Source organism: Saimiri boliviensis, chromosome 8 (genome assembly GCF_048565385.1).
Source record: "Saimiri boliviensis isolate mSaiBol1 chromosome 8, mSaiBol1.pri, whole genome shotgun sequence".
Taxonomy (NCBI): Eukaryota; Metazoa; Chordata; class Mammalia; order Primates; family Cebidae; genus Saimiri; species Saimiri boliviensis.
In genome coordinates, this window is record NC_133456.1 from 19258850 (window position 1) to 19280248 (window position 21399).

The 21399-nt window shown below is 35.3% G+C and overlaps 1 protein-coding gene across 24 annotated transcripts in view; it reads right to left on the bottom strand.

The window, feature by feature from the left end:
• DLG1 (discs large MAGUK scaffold protein 1) overlaps window positions 1-21399 on the bottom strand; it is a 278082-nt gene that overhangs the window by 70630 nt on the left and 186053 nt on the right. For all 24 annotated transcript variants that reach the window (XM_039477338.2, XM_074404057.1, XM_074404058.1 and 21 more), the window contains 2 exons: window positions 9299-9419; window positions 5033-5189 (listed from right to left, as the gene is read on the bottom strand). In XM_039477338.2, coding sequence (XP_039333272.1) covers window positions 5033-5189; window positions 9299-9419 — 278 coding nt within the window. The remainder of the gene's footprint in view (window positions 1-5032; window positions 5190-9298; window positions 9420-21399) is intronic.

Consider the following 21399-nt stretch of genomic DNA (forward strand, 5'->3'; position numbering starts at 1 on the left):
TCGCTCTTGTTATCCAGGCTGGAGTGCAATGGCACGATCTCGGCTCACCGCAACTTCCACTTCCTGGGTTCAGGCAATTCTCCTGCCTCAGCCTCCTGAGTAGCTGGGATTACAGGCACGTGCCACCATGCCCAGCTAATTTTTTGTATTTTTAGTAGAGACGGGGTTTCACCATGTTGACCAGGATGGTCTCGATCTCTCGACCTCGTGATCCACCCGCCTCGGCCTCCCAAAGTGCTGGGATTACAAGCTTGAGCCACCGCGCCCGGCCTAAATTTTTTTTTTTTTGAGACGGAGTTTCGCTCTTGTTACCCAGGCTGGAGTGCAATGGCGCGATCTCGGCTCACCACAAACTCCGCCTCCTGGGTTCAGGCAATTCTCCTATCTCAGCCTCCCGAGTAGCTGGGATTACAGGCACGCACAACCATGCCCAGCTAATTTTTGTATTTTTAGTAGAGACAGGGTTTCACCTTGTTGACCAGGATGGTCTCGATCTCTTGACCTCATGATCCACCCACCTCAGCCTCCCAAAGTGCTAGGATTACAGGCGTGAGCCACTGCGCCCGGCTTGAGCATTAAGATTTTAAGGTTACTGAGCATACTGCTAAACATAATGCTGCATTTAACTGCACTCACATTAGAGTGACCTACTGCCCTGAGACTTTCAGTTTTAAAATTGAGGGTTTAAAACCACAGGGTTTCCAGACCTGGGGCATTCAGTTCTCAAACCATGAATGTTCTGGGTGAACTAGGTTGAGTTGGTTGGTTCACACATTTTAGCAATGTGTCAATGACCTATATAAAGTGGTTCCAAATGGACAATTTAAAAATGTCTATTACTGAACTCTAGGCTAAATGGAAATTTATTTTGACACAAAGTATGAAGTGAGGCTCTAAGCTAATTTTATTTCCCTAAATAACCAGGTAATTTGTTCAATATTTATCTTTTAAGTCCACTCCTTGTCACTAACTTTTCCTTATCATACTACAATTTACTTTAAGAAATTACAGTATGTTTTACAAACAATAAAATGTGGAAATTTTATTCAGCTTAGCTGAAAGGATTTTGCTAATTGTGTAAGTCATGAAACCATTACCCCAAACAAGACATGTATCTTTTCCATTGATGTTCAATGTGCAACTTTATAGTCAGTCCCACTCACTGGCAACTACTTTCTGACTTACAGCACCACAAATTAGTGTTACCTGCTCATGATTATCATGTAACTGGAATTAAATAGTATGTATTTTTGTTTATCTGTTTTGCTCAACATACTTGTTTTGTGTTTTAGTAGTTGTTCACTTTTATTGTTGAGTAGCAGTATATTGTGTAAACATGCCAGAACTTATTTAGCAATTTTCCTGTTGATGGAAACTTGGGTTATTTCAAGATCTAGATTATTATGAATAAGGCTGTTAAGAATGTTTTTGTCAAAGGGTTTTTGTCGATGTATGCTTTCATTTGTCCTGGGTAAAACCTGGGTGATAAGGTTAGTTGTATGTTTAACTTCTTAAAAACCTTCCTAAAAGGTCTTGTAGTGATATACCATTTTATATGTCCACAAGCAGTGAATGAGGGCTGCAGTTGTTCCACATCCTCATCAACAAATGTTGTTATTTTTTCTTTTGTCATTCAACTAAGTGAGATATATATAGTATTTCATTATGACTTTAAGAATATCTATTTTTACCTAGGCATAATTAATCACTTTTCATGTATAGTTAAGTTTTGGCAAATGTGAATTTCATGTAGCCATCCACAATCAAGGTATGGAATAATTACATCACTCTCATCCAAATCCCTACAAATCTCTATATTCATTGTGGTTTTTACACTTCTCTGATGCCTAAGTTAAGCATCAAACCACTTTTCAAGTGGTTATTGGCCATTCACATACCTTTTTTGATGTGTCTGCTCAAGTCTTTTGTGCATTTTTAATTGGGTCACTCATTTTTTTTTATTGTTGATTTATAGGAGATACTTATATATTCTAGATACGAGTAGCATATCACATATGTGCTGAGACTATTTTTAACCACTGTGTGGTCTACCTATTTGTTTTTTTTTTTTTTTTTTGTTTTTTGTTTTAAGACATGGTCTTGCTCTGTTGCCCAGGCTGAAGTACAGTGGTGGTATCAAAGCTCACTGTAGCTTCAAACACTTAAGCTGAAGTGATTCTCCTGCCTTAGCCTCCAAAGTAGCTGGGACTACAAGTACCTACCACTATGCCTGGCTAATTTAAAAAAAAACTGTTTTTTTTAAAAAGATGAGGTCTTGCTATGTTGATCAGGCTGGTTTCAAACACCTGGCCTCAAGTGATCCTTCTGCCTCAGCCTCCTAAGTCACTGGGAATATAAGCAAGAGTCACTTCACCCAAAGTATTTGGTTTATTAATGGCATCTTTTTTATGGTTAGTGTTTTATGCATTTTGTGCAAGGAACTATTGGCTACCCTAGGTGTGCAAACATAGTCTCTGACATTTTTTTCTAGGAAGATTATGGTTCTGAATTTTAAATTTAGATCTATAATATATCTAGAATTAAATTTTATGCCTGGAGCCAAGACGGGTTCAGGTTTATAATTTTATATACAGATATCTAGTTATTACAGCACCAATTGTTAAAAAGACTTTCCCTTCTCTATCAAACTGACTTGGTGGTCCTCTGGTACTATTTAAGAAATGTGTCTAATCCATGTTCACTAAGCTTTCCTTGTATGTTTTCTTTTAGAAGTTTAGTTCTATGGTCCATTTCAAGTTAATTTTTCTATATGACATGAAATAAGAAATGAGATTCTTCTTCTTTTCCTTATGTCTACTGGTTCTATTAATAAAAGAAGAGGGCACTTAAATCTCCAAATGTGACTGCAGACTTGTCCATTTCCTTCCTTGTTCTGACAATTTACACTTCACCTATTTTGAAAGTATTATAGGTATGTCTTCTTGATGAAATCATACTTTCATCATTCTCGCTGCTTTTATAATTATGAAATTCATGTGCAATAACATTATTTGTCTTAAATTTTATTTTGTCTCATATTAAGACAGACGCTTTAGTATGCTATTTGCATAACATACCTTCTTACACTCTTTTACTTACAATACATGAGCCTTTATATTTAAAGTACATTTCTGACAAACAGTATATAGTTTGGTCTTGCTTTTTTGAACCAAGCTGACAATTTCTGCATCTTAAAATCGTAGCTTTGACTTAAAAGCAGATTAGATATAGATAAGAAAATTTAAGCTGCTATAGTTTCAGTTTCTTGGGACGCTCAGGCAGGTATATAGTATGAGCCCAGAAGTTTGAGGCCATAATAGTGCTCTATAATTGTGCCTGTGAATAGCCAACATACTCCAGCCTACGTAACGCACGGAAGCCCTGCCTCTGAAAAAATAAAAGAAAGAAAAAAGAAAATAAAATTTACAAACTAGAAAACAGACCTGAAGAAATGAGTGAAATGAATTATAAGGAGACAGAGTTGTAAATATGAAACTAGGGTTAAAAGACATGAAAACCAGACTAACATCTCCTCATAGGAGTTTAGGGACAGAGTACATACAACATGGGAAAGGCAAAATTTGAAAAGAAAATGGCTAAGTTTCCAGAACTGATGAAAGACATGATTCCTCTGATTCACTAAGCATAATGAATCCCATACAGGATAAATAATATGCTAGACACACAGTTTCACATTTTAGTGAAACTTTTAGTACACCAAAGACAAAGCATCTTAAAAGCATCCAGCAAAAAACCCCCACAAATCACCTACAAACAAGACAGAGTAGACCTTTTTTGTTAAATAGAAACAAAACATACCGGACAATATAAAACAGTATCTTCAAAATGCTGAGTGATAATAGCTATCAACCTGTAATTCTAGACTGAACTAAATTTTAAAGTGAAGTGAAATAAAAATATTTTCAGAAAAAGTCTAGAATATTTACGATTAAGGAACCACTGCTGAAAGGACAAACCAAGGGCTTGCACTACAGTGCACTTGGATATTTCAGGGGCATTTTTGCTTTTTACAATGACTAGGGAGTTTTAGTAGCATGTAGCATGCACATCTACTAGCACGTACAAGAAAGCTTTTAGAAAAGGTTAATTTTCTATAATGAGCAAGATGGTCCTATGCAACGAAAAACAGTCCAACCCAAATGCTGTTAGCGGTCTACTGAGAAACACAGAAGGAAGACGCAAGACGGAATCGTAAACAAAAATTGTATGCTCTGTGGGTTAACTTTTAATAAACAAAATAAAAACGACAATTTATGGGTATAAACATAAAATAGAAGTAAAACACTATAAATAGCATGATTAGAATTAAAGCTTCCCAAAGTCTGTCACAGTAGAACTGTAAGTTAAGTTTTAGTCAAAAATTGTATAGGTAACAACATAAGCACACAAACAAATTGAAAGTAAAAAGAGAAAACATGACATAAATATGAAGCCAAAAAACATGGACCACATTAATATCAGACAATATAGACTCTAGAGCAAAGTCATTATTATAAATGAAGATGATCATTACACAATAACAAGTACAAAACTATGTGTACCTAATAACACAATTTCAAAAGACATAGTAAATAAAGCTCATGCTATGAGGAGAAACTGTTGAACCTGCTGCTACATTTGGATAGTGTTAAAAACAATCGTCTTTTAACAATGGATCAAGAAGACAGATCAAGAAGATAACAGATTAAAGTACAAAGAAGTACATAAGTAACTACATAAGTAGCAAGCTTGAGTTAATAGACACATAGCAAATTTTCCAGTCAATAAATACAGAACACATGCTTTCTTCAAGCACATTTATAAAAACTGATCCTTCAGGAGAGTCGAGTATCAAAAGAAAACCTGTTATACAAAAGTATGTTCTCTGACACTATAATTCTACAATTAAGCTGTAAAATGATAAAAAGATAACTAAGATATCCCCAATACTTTAGGATATTTAAAAAAATCTTGCTTTAAAAATACATCCAGTGAAAATAAAAAAAACATTATCTTGATGAACATGTCTTACCGATATAATACGATCTCCTTTTCTGAGCTCTCCACTTAGATCAGCAGGTCCTCCAGCTAAGATAAAGGAAATGAATATTCCTTCTCCATCTTCTCCTCCTACAATGTTGAAACCTAGACCTGTTGAGCCACGATGAAGAACAACTTTTCTAGGTTCCCTAAAAATTAAAAAAAAATATTCAGTATCTTGGAAATTTTATATAAAACCTGATATTTTATCAGTGAGAACTACCTATTGATAATTTTTATATTATCACACTACTAAGAAAGCTAGACAAAATATAAATTATATAAATTTTTTTTCCTAAAACTATGGGATAAAGAGATTAAAAGCCCACAAATTGAAGGAAAAAATTTAACTTTATATAAAAGTAAAAAACCGTGTTATATAAAACAGAAATGAAACAAAAATGAAAAAAACAATATGGAAATTTAAAAGTAATAAAATAAAGAACGTAATCAGGAAATATGCATACTCATGAAAAACTGTTGTTGCACACACTTTATTGCCTTCAAAGCAATCACTGCCCCTAGTCAGATGTTTCAAAGGCAGCTATCCTTTTGTATTAGAGACGGTAGGCCCTTTCTCTAGTCTCAAAGGAATGAATCATAACCATCCTAAATAAGTCACTGCAATCCCATGCCCCTTTGCTAAAGTTAGGGTATAACCCCATTCTAACCTCTGGTAAATGCAGGGAAATTTTACTGTCATTTTCTAAAGTCAGACAGACTCTAACAAGGACAAAACATTATTACTACCTTCCTTTCCTCAAAAAACAAAACAGAACAAAACAAAACAAACAAAACCCCACACAACTGAATAATAAAATCTCCTCACTGGTTTCAACATATTATAATCAGGAAAGTGAAACCAAGAGTATACTAAAGACACCATGGACCTAAGATTACCATACCAATCCTGGAATTGCCCATCTTCAGGCTTTTTATATGAAATAATTAAAACCTATTTGCAGGGGCACAGGTAGGTTTTACCATATTGGTGATGTTTTATTACCTGTATTAGATGGTGAATTCTGGGTTTAGTGTTCCTGTTATGCTTTAAAATATGTATGAATTAAGAATTTTTTATTAGGAAATTATATTTGATTAAAAAATACTCAGCTAAAATGGAACAGTATTTCCAGGGGAAAATACATTCTGATTTTCAAATAATGTAAGTATATGAAAAGGTGCTCAACATCACTAGTCACTAAGGAAATAGATAAAAAAAAAAATGAGATACTTCAGGACTACTAGGATGGCTATTAAAAAACACAAAACAAAAAGTAACAAGTCGATGAGGATGTCAAGAAATTGAAACTCATAGTGAGAATATAAGGTGTAGGCACCATGGAAAACAGTTTAGTGGTTCCTCAAAGAGCTACCACAGAATTACCATATGACCCAACAATTCCACCTTTACATATATATCTTAAGTAACTGAAAGCAGTGATTTCAATAGATACTTGCATGTCAGTATTTGCTACAGCATTATTCACAATAACCAAAAGGTGAAAATAACTCAAGGGCTCATCATTAGATGAACAAATAAAATGTAGCATATACATGTAATGGAACAGTATTGTCGTAAAAAGGAATGAAATTCTAATACATGCTAACTAATGTATCTTGAAAATATTACTTTAAGTGAAATAGGGCAGTCACAAAATGATAAATATTATATGTTTCCACTTATATAAACTATCTAGAATAGGCAAATTCACAAAGACAGAAAGTGATTAAAGATTACCAGGGGCTGGGAAGATAGTAGAAGGGGGGAATTATTGCTTAATGGTCACAGAGTTTGTCTGAGGTAATAAAAAGGTTTTGTAAATAGTGATGGATGCACAAAACTGTGAATCCAATTAACATTATTGAATTGCATACACTTAAAAATAGTTAAAATGCCAAATTTTATGTTATATATATTTCACTACAATTTTTTAAAACTGATGTAATATACCACAAATTGAATTGTTTATGCTTTTTTTTTTTGGAGACTGAGTTTCACTCTTGTTACCCAGGCTGGAGTGTGATGGTGTGATCTAGGCTCACTGCCAGCTCCATCTCCCGGGTTGAAGCGATTCTCCTGCCTCAGCCTCCTGAGTAGCTATGATTACAGGCATGCGCCACTATGCCCGGCTAATTTTGTATTTTTAGTAGAGACGGGGTTTCTCCATGTTGATCAGGCTGGTCTCGAACTCCTGACCTCAGGTGATCTGCCCGTCTAGGCCTCCCTAAGTGCTGGGAGTGATTCACTGTGCCCAGCCTTGAATTGTATATTTTATACAGGTGAAATTTTTGCCACGTGATTCATATCTCAATAAATCTATTAATAAATAAACCTTAGAACCAAAGTGTAGGTATGTTGTGATTTTTTTCACTTTTTTGATATTGGTAATTTCTGAAAGACTGCTTACAGTTGACCAGGCACAGTGGCTCACGCCTGTAATCCCAGCACTTTGGGAGGTCGAGGTGGGCGGATCACGAGGTCAAGAGATCGAGACCATCCTTGCCAACATGGTGAAACCCCATTTCTACTAAAACATAGAAAAATTAGCTAGGTGTGGTGGTGCATGCCTGTAGTCCCAGCTACTAGGGAGGCTGATGCAGGAGAATTGCTTGAACCCGGGAAGCAGAGGTTACAGTGAGCCAAGATTGTGCCACTGCACTCCAGCCTGGCGCCTGGCAACAGAGCAAAACTGTCTCAAAAAAAAAAAAAAAAAAAGACTGCTTACAAATTGTGAAGAACTTCTCATGTCTAGGCAAAGATTCTGTACTTCATTATCACAAAGTACTGTGATTATCAAAAGGGAGTGGTAAAATATATACCATTTTAAGAAGACATATCCAGTAATGAACCACCTGAGTTTCACAGAAGAGTACGAAAACAGGTAGTCCTGTTATACAGTAATACATCAAAGTCCAATGCAATATTCTAGACAAGAGATTCAACTGAAGCAGCATGAGGAAGAGCAATCAAGGTGCAAATATAACTTATTTTTTAGTTTGCAAAAATATACAAAGAGTTTAAAGACTAGATAAGCCATTCAGTATTACAGTTTCCCTCTTGACTGCCTTAAATAGGCACTATTAGAAAGTAACAAAAATAAATGGCCATGAAAGATCACTCTAGGAGCACTGCCTGAAAACTAGCAGCTTTGGATATTCCTATCACACACAAATAAGAACACTATTCTTTCTGCTAATTTTCATCCCAAACACAATTACTGACAACCTATTAAGTATCCAACATTGCCAATTTCTGCTAATTTTCATCCCAAACACATGAACTGACAACCTATTAAGTTTCCAACATTGCTAATTTTTTATGAAAGAAAAGAGACAAACACTCATATCTGTCCTTAAGATCACTGCCTAGAATCAGAAGTCTGATAAGTAAAAAACATTTATAATGCTAATAATGTAATCAATAAACATAAAAACACACATTACTTGGCACACATTTTAATATTAAATCTACAATATACGTGTACAAATTATAAGCAAACTACAGTGTCTTATTACTATATTGAACAATGTGAAAAAGATCTGTAATGTTACTTCACCAATTTTTTTCTACCTCATTGGAATTCTTTGGGACTAAAAAGACAGTTAATCTATAAATTTCAGTGCAGTTAGTAATTTTAGATGAAAGTAAATTTTGTGTCAGAATATCAAGAATATATAGCAAACAAACAAACAAACCCACCAGCAGCCAGGTACAGGGGCTCATGACTGTAATCTTAGTACTTAGGCAGATATAGGAGGATAGTTTGAGTCTAGACTCTAGGAGTTTGAGGCTGCAGTGACTTATGATCATACCACTGCACTCAAGCCTGGGCAAGAGTAAGACCCTGCTGCTAAAACCAAAGCAAACTCACCATTTGTTGAATTCTGAACACAAATTAAATAACTGCCATATTTTTATGGTATATATATGGAATATATAAAATGTTAGTTTAAATATGCATAAGAATTTTCTTAATTTAGTTTTACTAAGCTAATTCCTAAGGACAGTTTACCAAGCCTTAAAAAAAAGCAATATTAATTTTTAAAAAAGAGCAGTAATTTATTTGTAAAAATAAAACATTTGTATATTTGAGGCTCTTCAATGAAACCTCCAAAGGAAAAAAATAAAGCTTTAAGCTCATTAACTGTCAATAAAATTTTTTAGTCCTAAAAATTGTTGCTATGTTACATGGCTGATTAAAATTCAATTAATAGTTGATTTTATGGAAGAAGAATGAATGTTAAAATTCCTTACCTTGTAATTTCATCATCTCCAAGCACTGCTTTAGAAACTGGTGAGTATCTGGCTGGTGATGCTGGTGTCTGGCCCAGGAAGGAAGATGGGCTAACATGGTTATCAACAGGCTGAGAAGAAGCTTCAAAACAAAGAAAAGTGAAAAATTACTTTAAAAATGAAACAAGCCCATCAGTATTCCATTTATGAGTGATTAATGTGTAATTTATATTCACTCCTTTGTATATCAGAATTTGGTAGAGAAGATTTAATCATCAGCTAAAAAACTGGATGCTATGTTGCCCAGGTTAGTCTCAAACTCCTGTCCTAAAGTAATCCTCCCACCTCAGTCTCCCAAAGTGCTGGGATTACAGGCATAAGCCACCACACCCAAATGAATTACTATTTTAAAGAATTATACAAAGTCTAAATGTGATGTGAATAATAGAAACCAGAGGCTTTCCAGTAAGTGCGAAAAGACTATGTCCTTATATTAGCTCAAATCTGTCAACGTAATTTATATCAATTCCTTTAAATTCACCCATAAAAGAATAAAAACCTGGTAAAAAGCAAAAATGAAAACTAAGCAAAAACCATATAGGCGTAGTGGCTCATGCCTGCAATCCGAGCACTTTTGGAGGCTGAGGCAGGTGGATCACCTGAGATCAGGAGTTCCAAGACCAGCCTGGCCAACATAGTGAAATCCTGTCTCCACCAAAAAAAAATACAAAAATTAGCCAGGTGTGGTGGCGCAGACTATAGTCACAGTTACGTAGGAGGCTGACATGGGAGAATTGCTTGAACCTGGGAGGTGGAGGCTGCAAGTGAGTCAAGACTGCACCACTGCACTCTGACTTAGGTGACAGAGTGAGACCCCACTCCTCCATCTCAAAAAAAAAAAAAAAAAAAAGAGGCAAAAATCATCCATTGGTTCATTACAATAGTAATAAATACCACATATAGATTTTCATTATAGCAAAAGCTAAGAACAGAAAATTATGAAGTAATTCCTGACCATGCTTTCCAAAGACCCAGATAGCTAACAAATGGCAGCAGTAGCTTACAAAGACACAAGACACTTGAATTACTCCAATCATTACCAAAACACACAGGAAGCAATATTTAACCTTCTTGAGGCTCTATGATAAAGTTACAAAGCTCTTCAAAAGTAGCTATACTATTTAATTATCAAACATCAATCTCTTTTTTATTAAACTAGAGAGTATCCTCTATGGAGAGAAACACTATATTACAGACTGGAGTAAAAAAAGCAGGACATATTAGTTGAAATTACTATAGTGGCCAGAAAGGTAACATAAAGAAATAAAGTGATCTGAATGAAAGACAATAGGAAAAGACTGAAACTATGGTATTTTAAAGATGTAGTGTATCTATTGATACTACAGGTTTGCAGTATTCAAAAGCAACTGTTTTCTATCCAGTTAATATATAAGATGCTCTTCTGTATTTGAGCCAAAGGACTTTCTACCAGTAACTTTTAGTTTTGAAAGTCCAAAGGCTTTACTGGGTGCTACCTAAGAATATGAGATTTTTAAGTGAACTGATATGTGGCCCTCAATCAAGAGATACCAATGTGAACCTCTACAATTACTAGCCTTTTAAAAATCCAGAGTTTACAGATTTTTGACTTTTTTTTTTAAATTGTACTTTAGATTCTGAGGTACATGTGCAGACCATGCAAGACTGTTGCATAGGGAGATTCATGGCAAGGCGGTTTGCTGCCACCACCCCCTGATCACCTATACCTAACATTTCTCCCGTTATCCCTTCCCCACCCCCCCCCACTATCCCTCCCATAGCCCTCCCCAACAGACCCCAGCTCCCCTCTTTGTGTCCAAGTGTTCTCACTGTTCAACACCCCCCTATGAATGAGAACACGCGGTGTTTAATTTTCTGTTCTTCTGTCAGTTTGCCAAGAATGATGGTTTCCAGGTTCATCCATGTCCCTACAAAGGACACAAACTCATTTTTTATGGATGCATAGTATTCCATGTTGTATATGTACCACATTTTCTTTGTACAGTCTAACACACTAATGGGCATTTGGGTTGGTTCCAGGTCTTGGCTATTGTAAACAGTGCTGTGATGAATATGCATGTGCATGTGTCTTTATAATAGAACAATTTATAGTCCTTTGGGTATATACCCAGTAACTGGATTGATGGGTCAAATGAAATTTCTATTTCTAGATCCTTGAGGAATTGCCACACTGTCTTCCACAATGGTTGAACTAATTTACACTCCCACCAACAGTGTAAAAGTGATCCTATTTCTCCACATCTTCTCCAGCATCTGTCGTCTCCAGAGTTTTTAATGATCACCATTCTAACTGGCATGGGACAGTATCTCAATGTGGTTCTGATTTGCATTTCTCTAATGAGCAGTGACAATGAGCATTTTTTCATGATTGTTGGTTTCATGTATGTCTTCTTTTGAAAAGTGTCTGTTCACATCCTTCACCCACTTTTGGATGAGTTTTTTTTTTTTTTTAATTGTAAATCTGTTTCAGTTCTTTGTAGATTCTGGATATTAGCTGTTTGCCAGATAGGTAGATTGCAAAAATTTTTTCCCATTCTGTTGGTTGCTGGTTCACTCTAATGATTGTTTCTTTCACTGTACAGAAGCTCTGGAGTTTAATTAGATCCCATTTGTCTGTTTTGGCTTTTGTTGCCGTTGCTTTTGGTGTTTTAGTCATGAAGTCCTTGTCTAAGCCTATGTACTGAATGGCTTTGCCTAGGTTTTCTTCTAGGGTTTTTATGGTATTTGGTCTTATGTTTAACTCTTTAATCCATTTGGAGTTAATTTTTGTATAAGGTGTAAGGAAGGGTTCCAGTTTCTGCTTTCCACACATTGCTAGCCAATTTTCCCAACACCATTTATTAAACAGGGGATCCTTTCCCCATTGCTTGTTTTTGTCAGGTCTGTCAAAGATCAGATGGTTGTAGATTTGTGTGGTGTTGCTCCGGAGGCCTCTGTTCTGTTCCATTGGTCTATGTCTCAGTTCTGATACCAGTACCATGCTGTTTTGATTACTGTTACCTTGTAGTATAGCTTGAAGTCAGGTAGCATGATGCTGCCAGCTTTGTTCTTTTTGCTTAGGTTTGTCTTGTCTATGAGGGCTCTTTTTTGGTTCCATATGAAGTTTAAAGTGCTTTTTTTCCAGTTCTGTGAAGAAGGTCATTGGTAGTTAGATGGGGATAGAGTTAAATCTATAAATTACTCTGGGCAGTATGGCCATTTTCACAATATTGATTCTTCCTAACCATGAGCATGGAATGTTTTTCCATCTGTTTGTGTCTTCTCTTATTTCCTTAAGCAGTGGTTTGTAGTTCTCCTTGAAGAGGTCCTTTACCTCCTTTGTTAGTTGTATTCTTACGTATTTTATTCTTCTCGTAGCAATTGTGAATGGGAGTTCACTCTTGATTTGGTTGTTTGTCTATTACTGGTATATAGGGATGCTTGTGATTTCTGAATATTGATTTTGTATTCTGAGACTCTGCTGAAGTTGCTTATCAGCTTAAGGAGATTTTGGGCTGAGACGATGGGGTCTTCTAAATGTATAATCAATTCATCTGCAAATAGAGACAATTTGACTTCCTCCTTCGTCCTTTCCTAATTGAATACCCTTTATTTCTTTTTCTTGACTGATTGCTCTGGCTAAAACTTCTAATACTATATTGAATAAGAGTGGAGAGAGAGGGCATTCTTGTCTAGTTACAGATTTCAAAGGGCATGTTTCCAGTTTTTGCCGATTCAGTATGATATTGGCTGTGGGTCTGTTGTTAAATAGTTTTTATTATTTTATGATATGTTTCATCAATACCTAGTTTATTGAGAGTTTTTAGCATAAAGGGCTGTTGAGTTTTGTCAAAGGCCTTCTCTGCATCTATTGAGATAATCATGTAGTTTTTGTCTTTGGGTTTATTTATGTGGCAGATTACGTTTATGGACTTGCGTATGTTGAACCAGACTTGTGTATGTTGAACCAGACTTGCATCCCTGGGATGAAGCCTACTTGATCATGATGGATAAGCTTTTTGATGTGCTGCTGCAATCAGTTTGCCAGTATTTTATTGAAGATTTTTGCACCTATGTTCATCATGGATATTGGCCTGAAGTTTTCTTTTCTTGCTGAGTCTCTGCCGGGTTTTGGTATCAGGATGATGTTGGTCTCATAAAATGAGTTGGAGAGGATTCCCTCTTTTTGTATTGTTTGGAATAGTTTCAGAAGGATTGGTACCAGCTCCTCTTTGTATGGCTGGTAGAATTTGGCTGTGAAGCTGTCTGGACTTGGACTTGGACTTTTTTGGTTGGTAGGCTGTTAATTGCTGCCTCAACTTCAGCCCTTATTATTGGTCTATTCAGGGTTTCAACTTCTTCTTGGTTTAGTTTTGGGAGGGTGCAAGTGTTCATGAATTTATCCATTTCTTCTAGGTTTACTGGTTTATATGCAGAGAGTTGTTTGATGTAGTCTCTGATGGTAGTTTGTATTTCTGTGGGATCAGTGGTGATATCCCCTTTATCGTTTTTTATTGCATCTATTTGACTCTTCTCTTTTCCTTTTTATTAATCTGGCTAGCAGTCTGTCTATTTTGTTGATCTTTTTGAAAAACCAGCTCCTGGATTTGTTGATTTGAAGGGTTTTTTTGTGTCTCTATCTCCTTCATTTCTGCTCTGATCTTAGTTATTTCTTGTTTTCTGTTAGCTTTTGAGTTTTTTTGTTCTTGCTCCTCTAGTTCTTTCAATTTTGATGATACGGTGTCGATTTTAGATCTTCCCTCATTTCTTGTATGGCTATTTATTGCTAGAAATTTCCCTCTAGACACTGCTAAAATGAGTCCCAGAGATTCTGGTATGTTGTGTTCTTGTTGTCATTGGTTTCGAAGAAACCTTCATTTCATTGTTTATCCAGTCAACATTCAGGAGCCAGTTGTTCAGTTTCCATGAAGTTGTGGGGTTCTGGGTTAGTTTCTTAATCCTGAGATCTAATTTGATTGCACTGTAGTCTGAGAGACTGTTTGTTATGATTTCCGTTTTTCTGCCTTTGCTGAGGAGTGATTTACTTCCAATTATGTGGTCAACTTTAGAGTAAGTGCGATGTGGTGCTGAGAAGAATGTATATGCTGTGGCTGTGGGGTGGAAAGTGCTGTAGATGTCTATTAGATCCACTTGTTCCAGTTCTGCATTCAATTCCTGGATATCCTTGTTGATCTTCTGTCTCGTTGATCTGTCTAATGTTGACAGTGGAGTGTTAAAGTCTCCCACTATTATTGTGTGGGAGTCTACGTCTCTTTGTAGGTCATTAAGAACTTGCTTTATGTATTTGGAATGAACCAAATGGTAAAGACCAGTGAGGCAATGAAGAAACTGTCGACAATGGGCAAAACAAATAACCAGTAACAAAATGGCAGGATCAAATTTGCACATAACAATAATAACGTTAAATGTAAATGGCCTAATTGCCCCAATCAAAAGACACAGACTGGCAAACTGGGTAAAAAGTCAAAAGCCATCGGTGTGCTGTATTCAGGAGACCTATCTCACATGCAAAGACACACACAGACTCAAAATAAAGGGATGGAAAAAGATCTACCAAGCAAATGGAGAACAACAACAAAAAAAAGCAGGGGTTGCAATTTTAGTCTCTGATAAAATCAACTTTAAACCAACAAAGATCAGAAGAGACAAAGAAGGACACTTTATAATGGTGAAAGGATCAATACAACAAGAGCTAACTATCCTAAATATATATGGACCCAATACAGGAGAACCCAGATTTTTGACTCTTAAATTCTTTTGCTGCATTTTTATATTTAGATGAAACAAAAAACAACTAGACAAGAAATTCAGTCAAATGCCCAAACCAGAAACATATATATTTTCCCTGATACATCCAGGCTGTCCCTTTAGTCAATGCATCCTTTCTGGGGCAGTTAATCTCACATGTAAAACATAATCTCAGACAACAGGGACTAAAAATTAATGTTCATCTGAAAGAAATGACAGCCTCAAAGAAGGATCAGATAAAACAGTACTACTTCTTATGCCCCAAATCTTATGCAAAAAGGTCCCCCAGAGAAACACCAAACAAGGGTGCCTAATTCATTTTTCTTATATATTAAGATTAATGATTCAACACCTCTAAGATTTTATAGAAGAGCAAGTAGAAGAGCTTGAAGTTAAAGTGAGAAGAGATTGGTGGCCAAATGAGAAGTTTGGCAAGGCCCTGCAGCTAAAGAGAATGTAAGTTAAAAGTGAGAGGATATATAATGCCAAAAAACAGGAGCATTTTAACATCAGCAGAGAATTATATTCTCTGTTAAATTCAATAGACTTCTTTTTTTCCTACTTTATTCCTGGGTACCATATTTTGATTACCTCATTTTGGTTATAAACATTGACTGTGGCTCTTTATCTTCTATAGTTCATGTGTAACTTGTTTAATCTTCTTGATTTCTTTTACTATTCTTGCTAAAAATATTTTCTAATAGTACATAAATTGTTTTCCAATTTTGATATCTGCTCACTTGCAAGGTTGCTTCCATGAGAAACACTCATTCCATCAGTGCTTGACAATCACCACACAAACACGCACAAAATCAAATGTGATCTAGTCCTCTTAGGCAACAAGAGACAGAAAATCTGAACATTCTTATATCTGCTATGGAAAATGCAGAACTAAAATCCTTCCTAAGAAAACTCCAGAGCCAGACAAGATATATAGCTTCACTAGTAAATTCAACAAAACATCTAGAGATGAAATAACCATCCGAAACATTACAAGACAGATAAATTTCAGGACACTATCATAAGTTCATGCTTGTGTACAGATGTACAACCCTAAACAAAATATAAGCAGTTCAAAATCAATGATATATAATATATATTATAATGATGTGGGTTTTTTTTCCCCATCAACAACTGGTTTAACATTAGAAAATCAATGTAATTTATCACATCAACAAAAGAATACTCACAAGATAAAAACTTCCCATAAACCAGAAATAAAGGTAAACTTTCTTAATATAAAAAAGGGTATCTACGAAAGACTTGCTGGTAACACCATACACAATGGCGAAATACTGTTCCCCCAGTTCGTGGACATGACAGTGATATTTATTATCACCATTTCTGTTCAACACTGAACTGGAGGTCTTACCAATGCATGAGACAAGAAAAAAGAAAATGAACAGCATAAAAATAGGAAAGAAAGCAAAACTGTCATTGTTCACAGATGACATGGTTATATATGCAGAGGGTCCAAAAGATCTATAAAATTTAATATTAATGAATTTAGAAAGACTGTTGACTAAGCAATTAATATACAAAAACAGGTCATATTTCTCATATATCAGTTAAAATTAGAAACATTTAAAAAGTAGTACATTTGTAATAACATGAAAAGCATCAGATACTTAGGACTAAATCTAACAAAAGATTTATAAAACCTCTCCTATACAACACTGCAAAAAAAATGTAAGAAGGATCTCAATAAAGGAAGAGATACCATATTAATGGACTGATTAAGAAACTCAATTTAAATTCTTCCTACACTGATCTGTAATTTTTTTGTTCCTAAAATTAAAAAGGAAATTCAAAGACCTAACATAATCTTAACAGTAACAAGATTTACATTAACAAAAATCAACATTTATCATAAGGTTATGATAATTACGAGACTGCAGGTGGCACAAAGATAAATAGTTTAATGAAACAGAAGAGCCTAGAAATAGATTCATACATATTTGGTCACTTAAAATAATGAAAGCACCAATGCAATTCAGTGGTAGAAATGGTCTTTCAATAAATGGTTCTGGATCAATTATATATTGGCATATTAAAAAAAAATCTCTCATTACATGCAAAAATTAAATGAAAATGGATCAGACCTACAAGTGAAAGGCAAAATAATAAAGCTTCTAGAGGTCCCTTATGACTAAAGGATAGGAAAAATTTCAATGGGTCACTAAAAGCACTACCTTAAAGGAAAAGATTGACAAAGAGTTAAAAAATTCTATCCATCAAAAAGCACCATTTATAGAGGGGAAAAGAGAAAACAAACTCAATGAAGACATCTGCAGTACATATAGCTGATTAGAGATATTTCTGAAATACATAAAACTTCCTTTAAATCAATAATAAAACCAATAGTAAAATGTAAAAAGATATGAACAGACATTGCCCTGAACAAGAGAGTCAAAGCAATAAGCACAGGCAAAAATGCTGAAAATCATTCATCAACAGAAAGAGTTGGCATAATAAAATAATCATCATCAATAAAATCATTAGATAACTTTATACATATCCAAACTATTCATAATTTAAAAAATGGATAATACCAAGAGTTGATGGGAATATAGAAAAACTGGGGTACTAACTGTCTCCTATACTTCTGAAACTGTTTAGCAGTATCAGCTGGAGACTAAATATATGCCTACCTTGTAACACAGCAATCTCACTCCAAGAGAAATGGGTGCTTATGTCTGACAAAGACGTGTAAAAATATCCACAGCAGCTATACTCACAAAAGATCAAAACTGTAAGTGACTTAACAGTAAAATGAAAAAACTGTTGTATACTCACGCAATGGAATAATACATAGCAATTTTAAAAAGTTACCTGACTGATCATTAAGCTAGACTCTTAAAATTGGTACCCTTACTCATTATGTTTTACTTCAATTAAAAATTAAATAAAGAGGTCAGGTACAGTGGCTCACGTCTGTAATCCCAACACTTTGTGGGGGGCTGAGGTAGGATCACTTGAGGCTAGGAGCTTGATACCAGCTTGGGCAACACAGTGAGACCCTATCTTTACAAAAAACGTTTAAAAATTAGCTGGGTATGATGTCTTAGACACTTGGGAGGTTGATGTGCAAGGATCGCTTGATCCTAGGAATTCAAGGCTACAATGAACTATGACCATGTCACTGTATTGCAGCCTGCACAACAGAGTGAGATCCCGTCTCAAATAAAAGAATATTTTTATAGACTTTCCCCATTTCTTTACTGGGTATGTTTCTTTTTAAAGAGATAGGTCTCAATATGTTGCCTCAGCTGGAGTGCAGTGGCTAGACACAAGTGCAATCATAGTGCACTATACCCCCCCAAACTCCTGGGTTCAAACAAGTGTCCTGCCTCAGCCTCCCAAGTAACTAGGACCACAGACATGCACCATTGTGCCTGGCTTTTTTCCTTTTTGATGTGAATAATTCTTAACATGGCAGGAAAATCAGCTCTTTGTGATATTAAGTAGAGAAAACAAGCAGTGATAGAGAGGTATCTTGACATTGTAAGAAGGTCCCGTCTACTTCCTTAAGATAAGGAATATGTAAACATGTTCATGTGCTGATGGTAATGATCCAGTAAAGAGAGAATTTGATTATGCAAAAGAGAGAACCGACAGCTGCAAGAACCAGATTCCCTGCAGGCAAGAAATAAAGACCTTCAGCATACAAATGGAAGACCTGGTTTTCAACAGGAGCAATGATAGTTACTCCCATTGTAACACAAGTGAAAGTGGAGTTGTGGGGTAAAAATATGGTTACATAGGTGTATCTGAAAGTGGAAAAATAAGGAAATCCTCTTCTGGGTGCTTATATGAAATATGAAGTGAGATAACCAATTATGACTGAATAGTGGATGGCAAGTGAAGGTTTGAGGGGAGGGAAAAATTCTTAAGAGTAGGAGAGTGAATTCGGGAAATGTAGTAGGACTGTAGGCAAGAGTACGGCACCATCTATGATTTATGGTCACAAGTAAAAAGCACAATTTTGTGCTTTTCTCCAGCCACGTTCTGCTTTGAAACAGCAGAGTTTGGCTGCACCAGTGTTGGGGGATTTTGCTGTGAAGAAGGGGCAAAGGACTTGAAGATGTGCTACCAAGTAAATATGATGATGAATCATGAAAATTAAGCTAATACGAATAGAAAAATTGAGACAAGGGGCAACAAAATAATAATGTCAAACGACTGAAGGTCAAAATGAAGTTGAATTGCTAGAATAGGGGTAAATGAACTGAGGGTTGTAGTCACAGAATGGGATGATTAAACGATATTTTAGGGATGATGAAAACATTAATAATAATAGATAATAAAATCTAAAGTGTTATCTTGGAAGTAAGTAACTGAGTTGAAGTGAAGGGCAGGATAGTTACAAAAAGATCCAAGAAACTAACAAGTCAGGGTGTTGGAATAATCATTAGTGCGGTTTTTGGACATGAGTAAGAATGACAGCATGAGTAATAGCGGCAAAATGACAATGGGCCTTGGTACTAAGGTCTTCAACCAAAGCCAGATTGATGAAGAGAATACCAGATCACCACTAACAGGGACAGATAGTAAGTTGAATAGTCTGACAGTAGGGTGACAGTGAGGGCTTCAGAAGAACTAATAAGTAAAAATCATTTATGCAAAAAAATTTTAAACACAAGTGATTTTTAAAAAACACTACTGAATTGTTTATGAATTGCATATGCAGAATAAACACGAACTAGAAGTGTACAACAAAACCAACATCTACAGTTGCCTAAAAAGGGAAGAGAAGCAAAACGTCTCAATAAAGTTGAACTTGCAAGGTGAACTTCAGCTTTTTCATAATGCTCTATTAGTTCAATAACAGATTGGAAAAAAAGGAACATAATCATAATCAGGGCACTAATACTCTACTCGTGGAACACCTGTCACAATATGCACTTGGTTATTAGATAGGCAGCATTTAAAATAAGACACATGCATTGAGGAATGGCTTATTATTTTAAAAATACACAAATCCTATATATAAAGTTTATGTGCAAGAGAAAGTATATGTAAAAATTTCAAATAAGTAGCAAAGTTCTTTTCTTTGACACAAAAGAAGTATAAGACACCATTCCTGAACATCAGACAGGTTAATTACTATTAAGGAATAATTCAATTATACTTGACTAAGTAGTAAATCAATGAGCAGATACTGCAGATACATTATTGGGGGGCAGTATGCAGATTTCAAAATATGTTTTTCACTTATAATGATTAGTAATACGATGAATCTTGACAGTTCTAAAATTGCAAACACTGTTATTGTAAAAATCACAAATACTTCTAAAATTCTACCATTTAAAAAAGGAACACTCAAAAGCAGATTATACATAGTACATTTTAGATCTTTATTATTTATGGGTTCTTCAACAATTAACTCAATGCAAAGAACAAATACGGCTTTCATTTTTCCACCAACACAAACACATTAAAAAATATACTTAAATCTCTTCTCAGCTTATACATTTTAAAAACTGAATAGAAAATAAGAAGCCTAAAAATACGTAAGTACTTTAAGAACAATTCAATCAACTGCAACACAATTCAACTGCATAGAAATATAAGCACTAGAGCCTTAAAGTACAGAGATAAATAGTATCTTTCCTCGTGTAGCTAAGAGCACAGAAAATCCCATAAGTTTTAGATATATTGTAAATCAGTGTTTCTCAAAGTGCAGGCCACAAAGTAGCAGCACCAGAAACATCAGAATTACAGGCATATCTCAGAAATACTATAGTTCCACACCAATGCATAAAGTAAATTCGCAATAGAGCCTGTCATATGAATTTTTTTGGTTTCCCAGTGCATGTACAAGTTATGTTCACATTATATTAAGAAATAGCATGTATCTAAAAATACAATGTACAAGACTTAATTTAAAAATACTTTACTGCTAAAAAAAAAATGCTCACAATCATCTAAGCCTTCAGCAAGTTGTAATGTTTTTGCTGGTGGAGGGTCTCGCCTTGATATTGAGGGTGGTAGTTGTTGAAGGGTGGGATACCCATGTTAATTTCTTAAAATAAGACAAAAATGCAGTTGGCTACACCCATTGTCTCTTCCTTTCATGAACGATTTCTCTGAAGCATGTGATGCTGTTTGATAGCATTTTACCCACAGCAGAACTTCTTTCAAAACTGAAGTGAATTCTCTCTAACCTTGCCACTGCTGAATCAACTAAGTTTATGTAATATTCCAAAATCCTTTGTTGCCATTTCAACAATGTTCACAGTATCTCCCCCTACCAGGAGTGGATTCCATCTCAAGAAACCACTTTCTTTGCTCATCTATAAGAAGCAACTCCT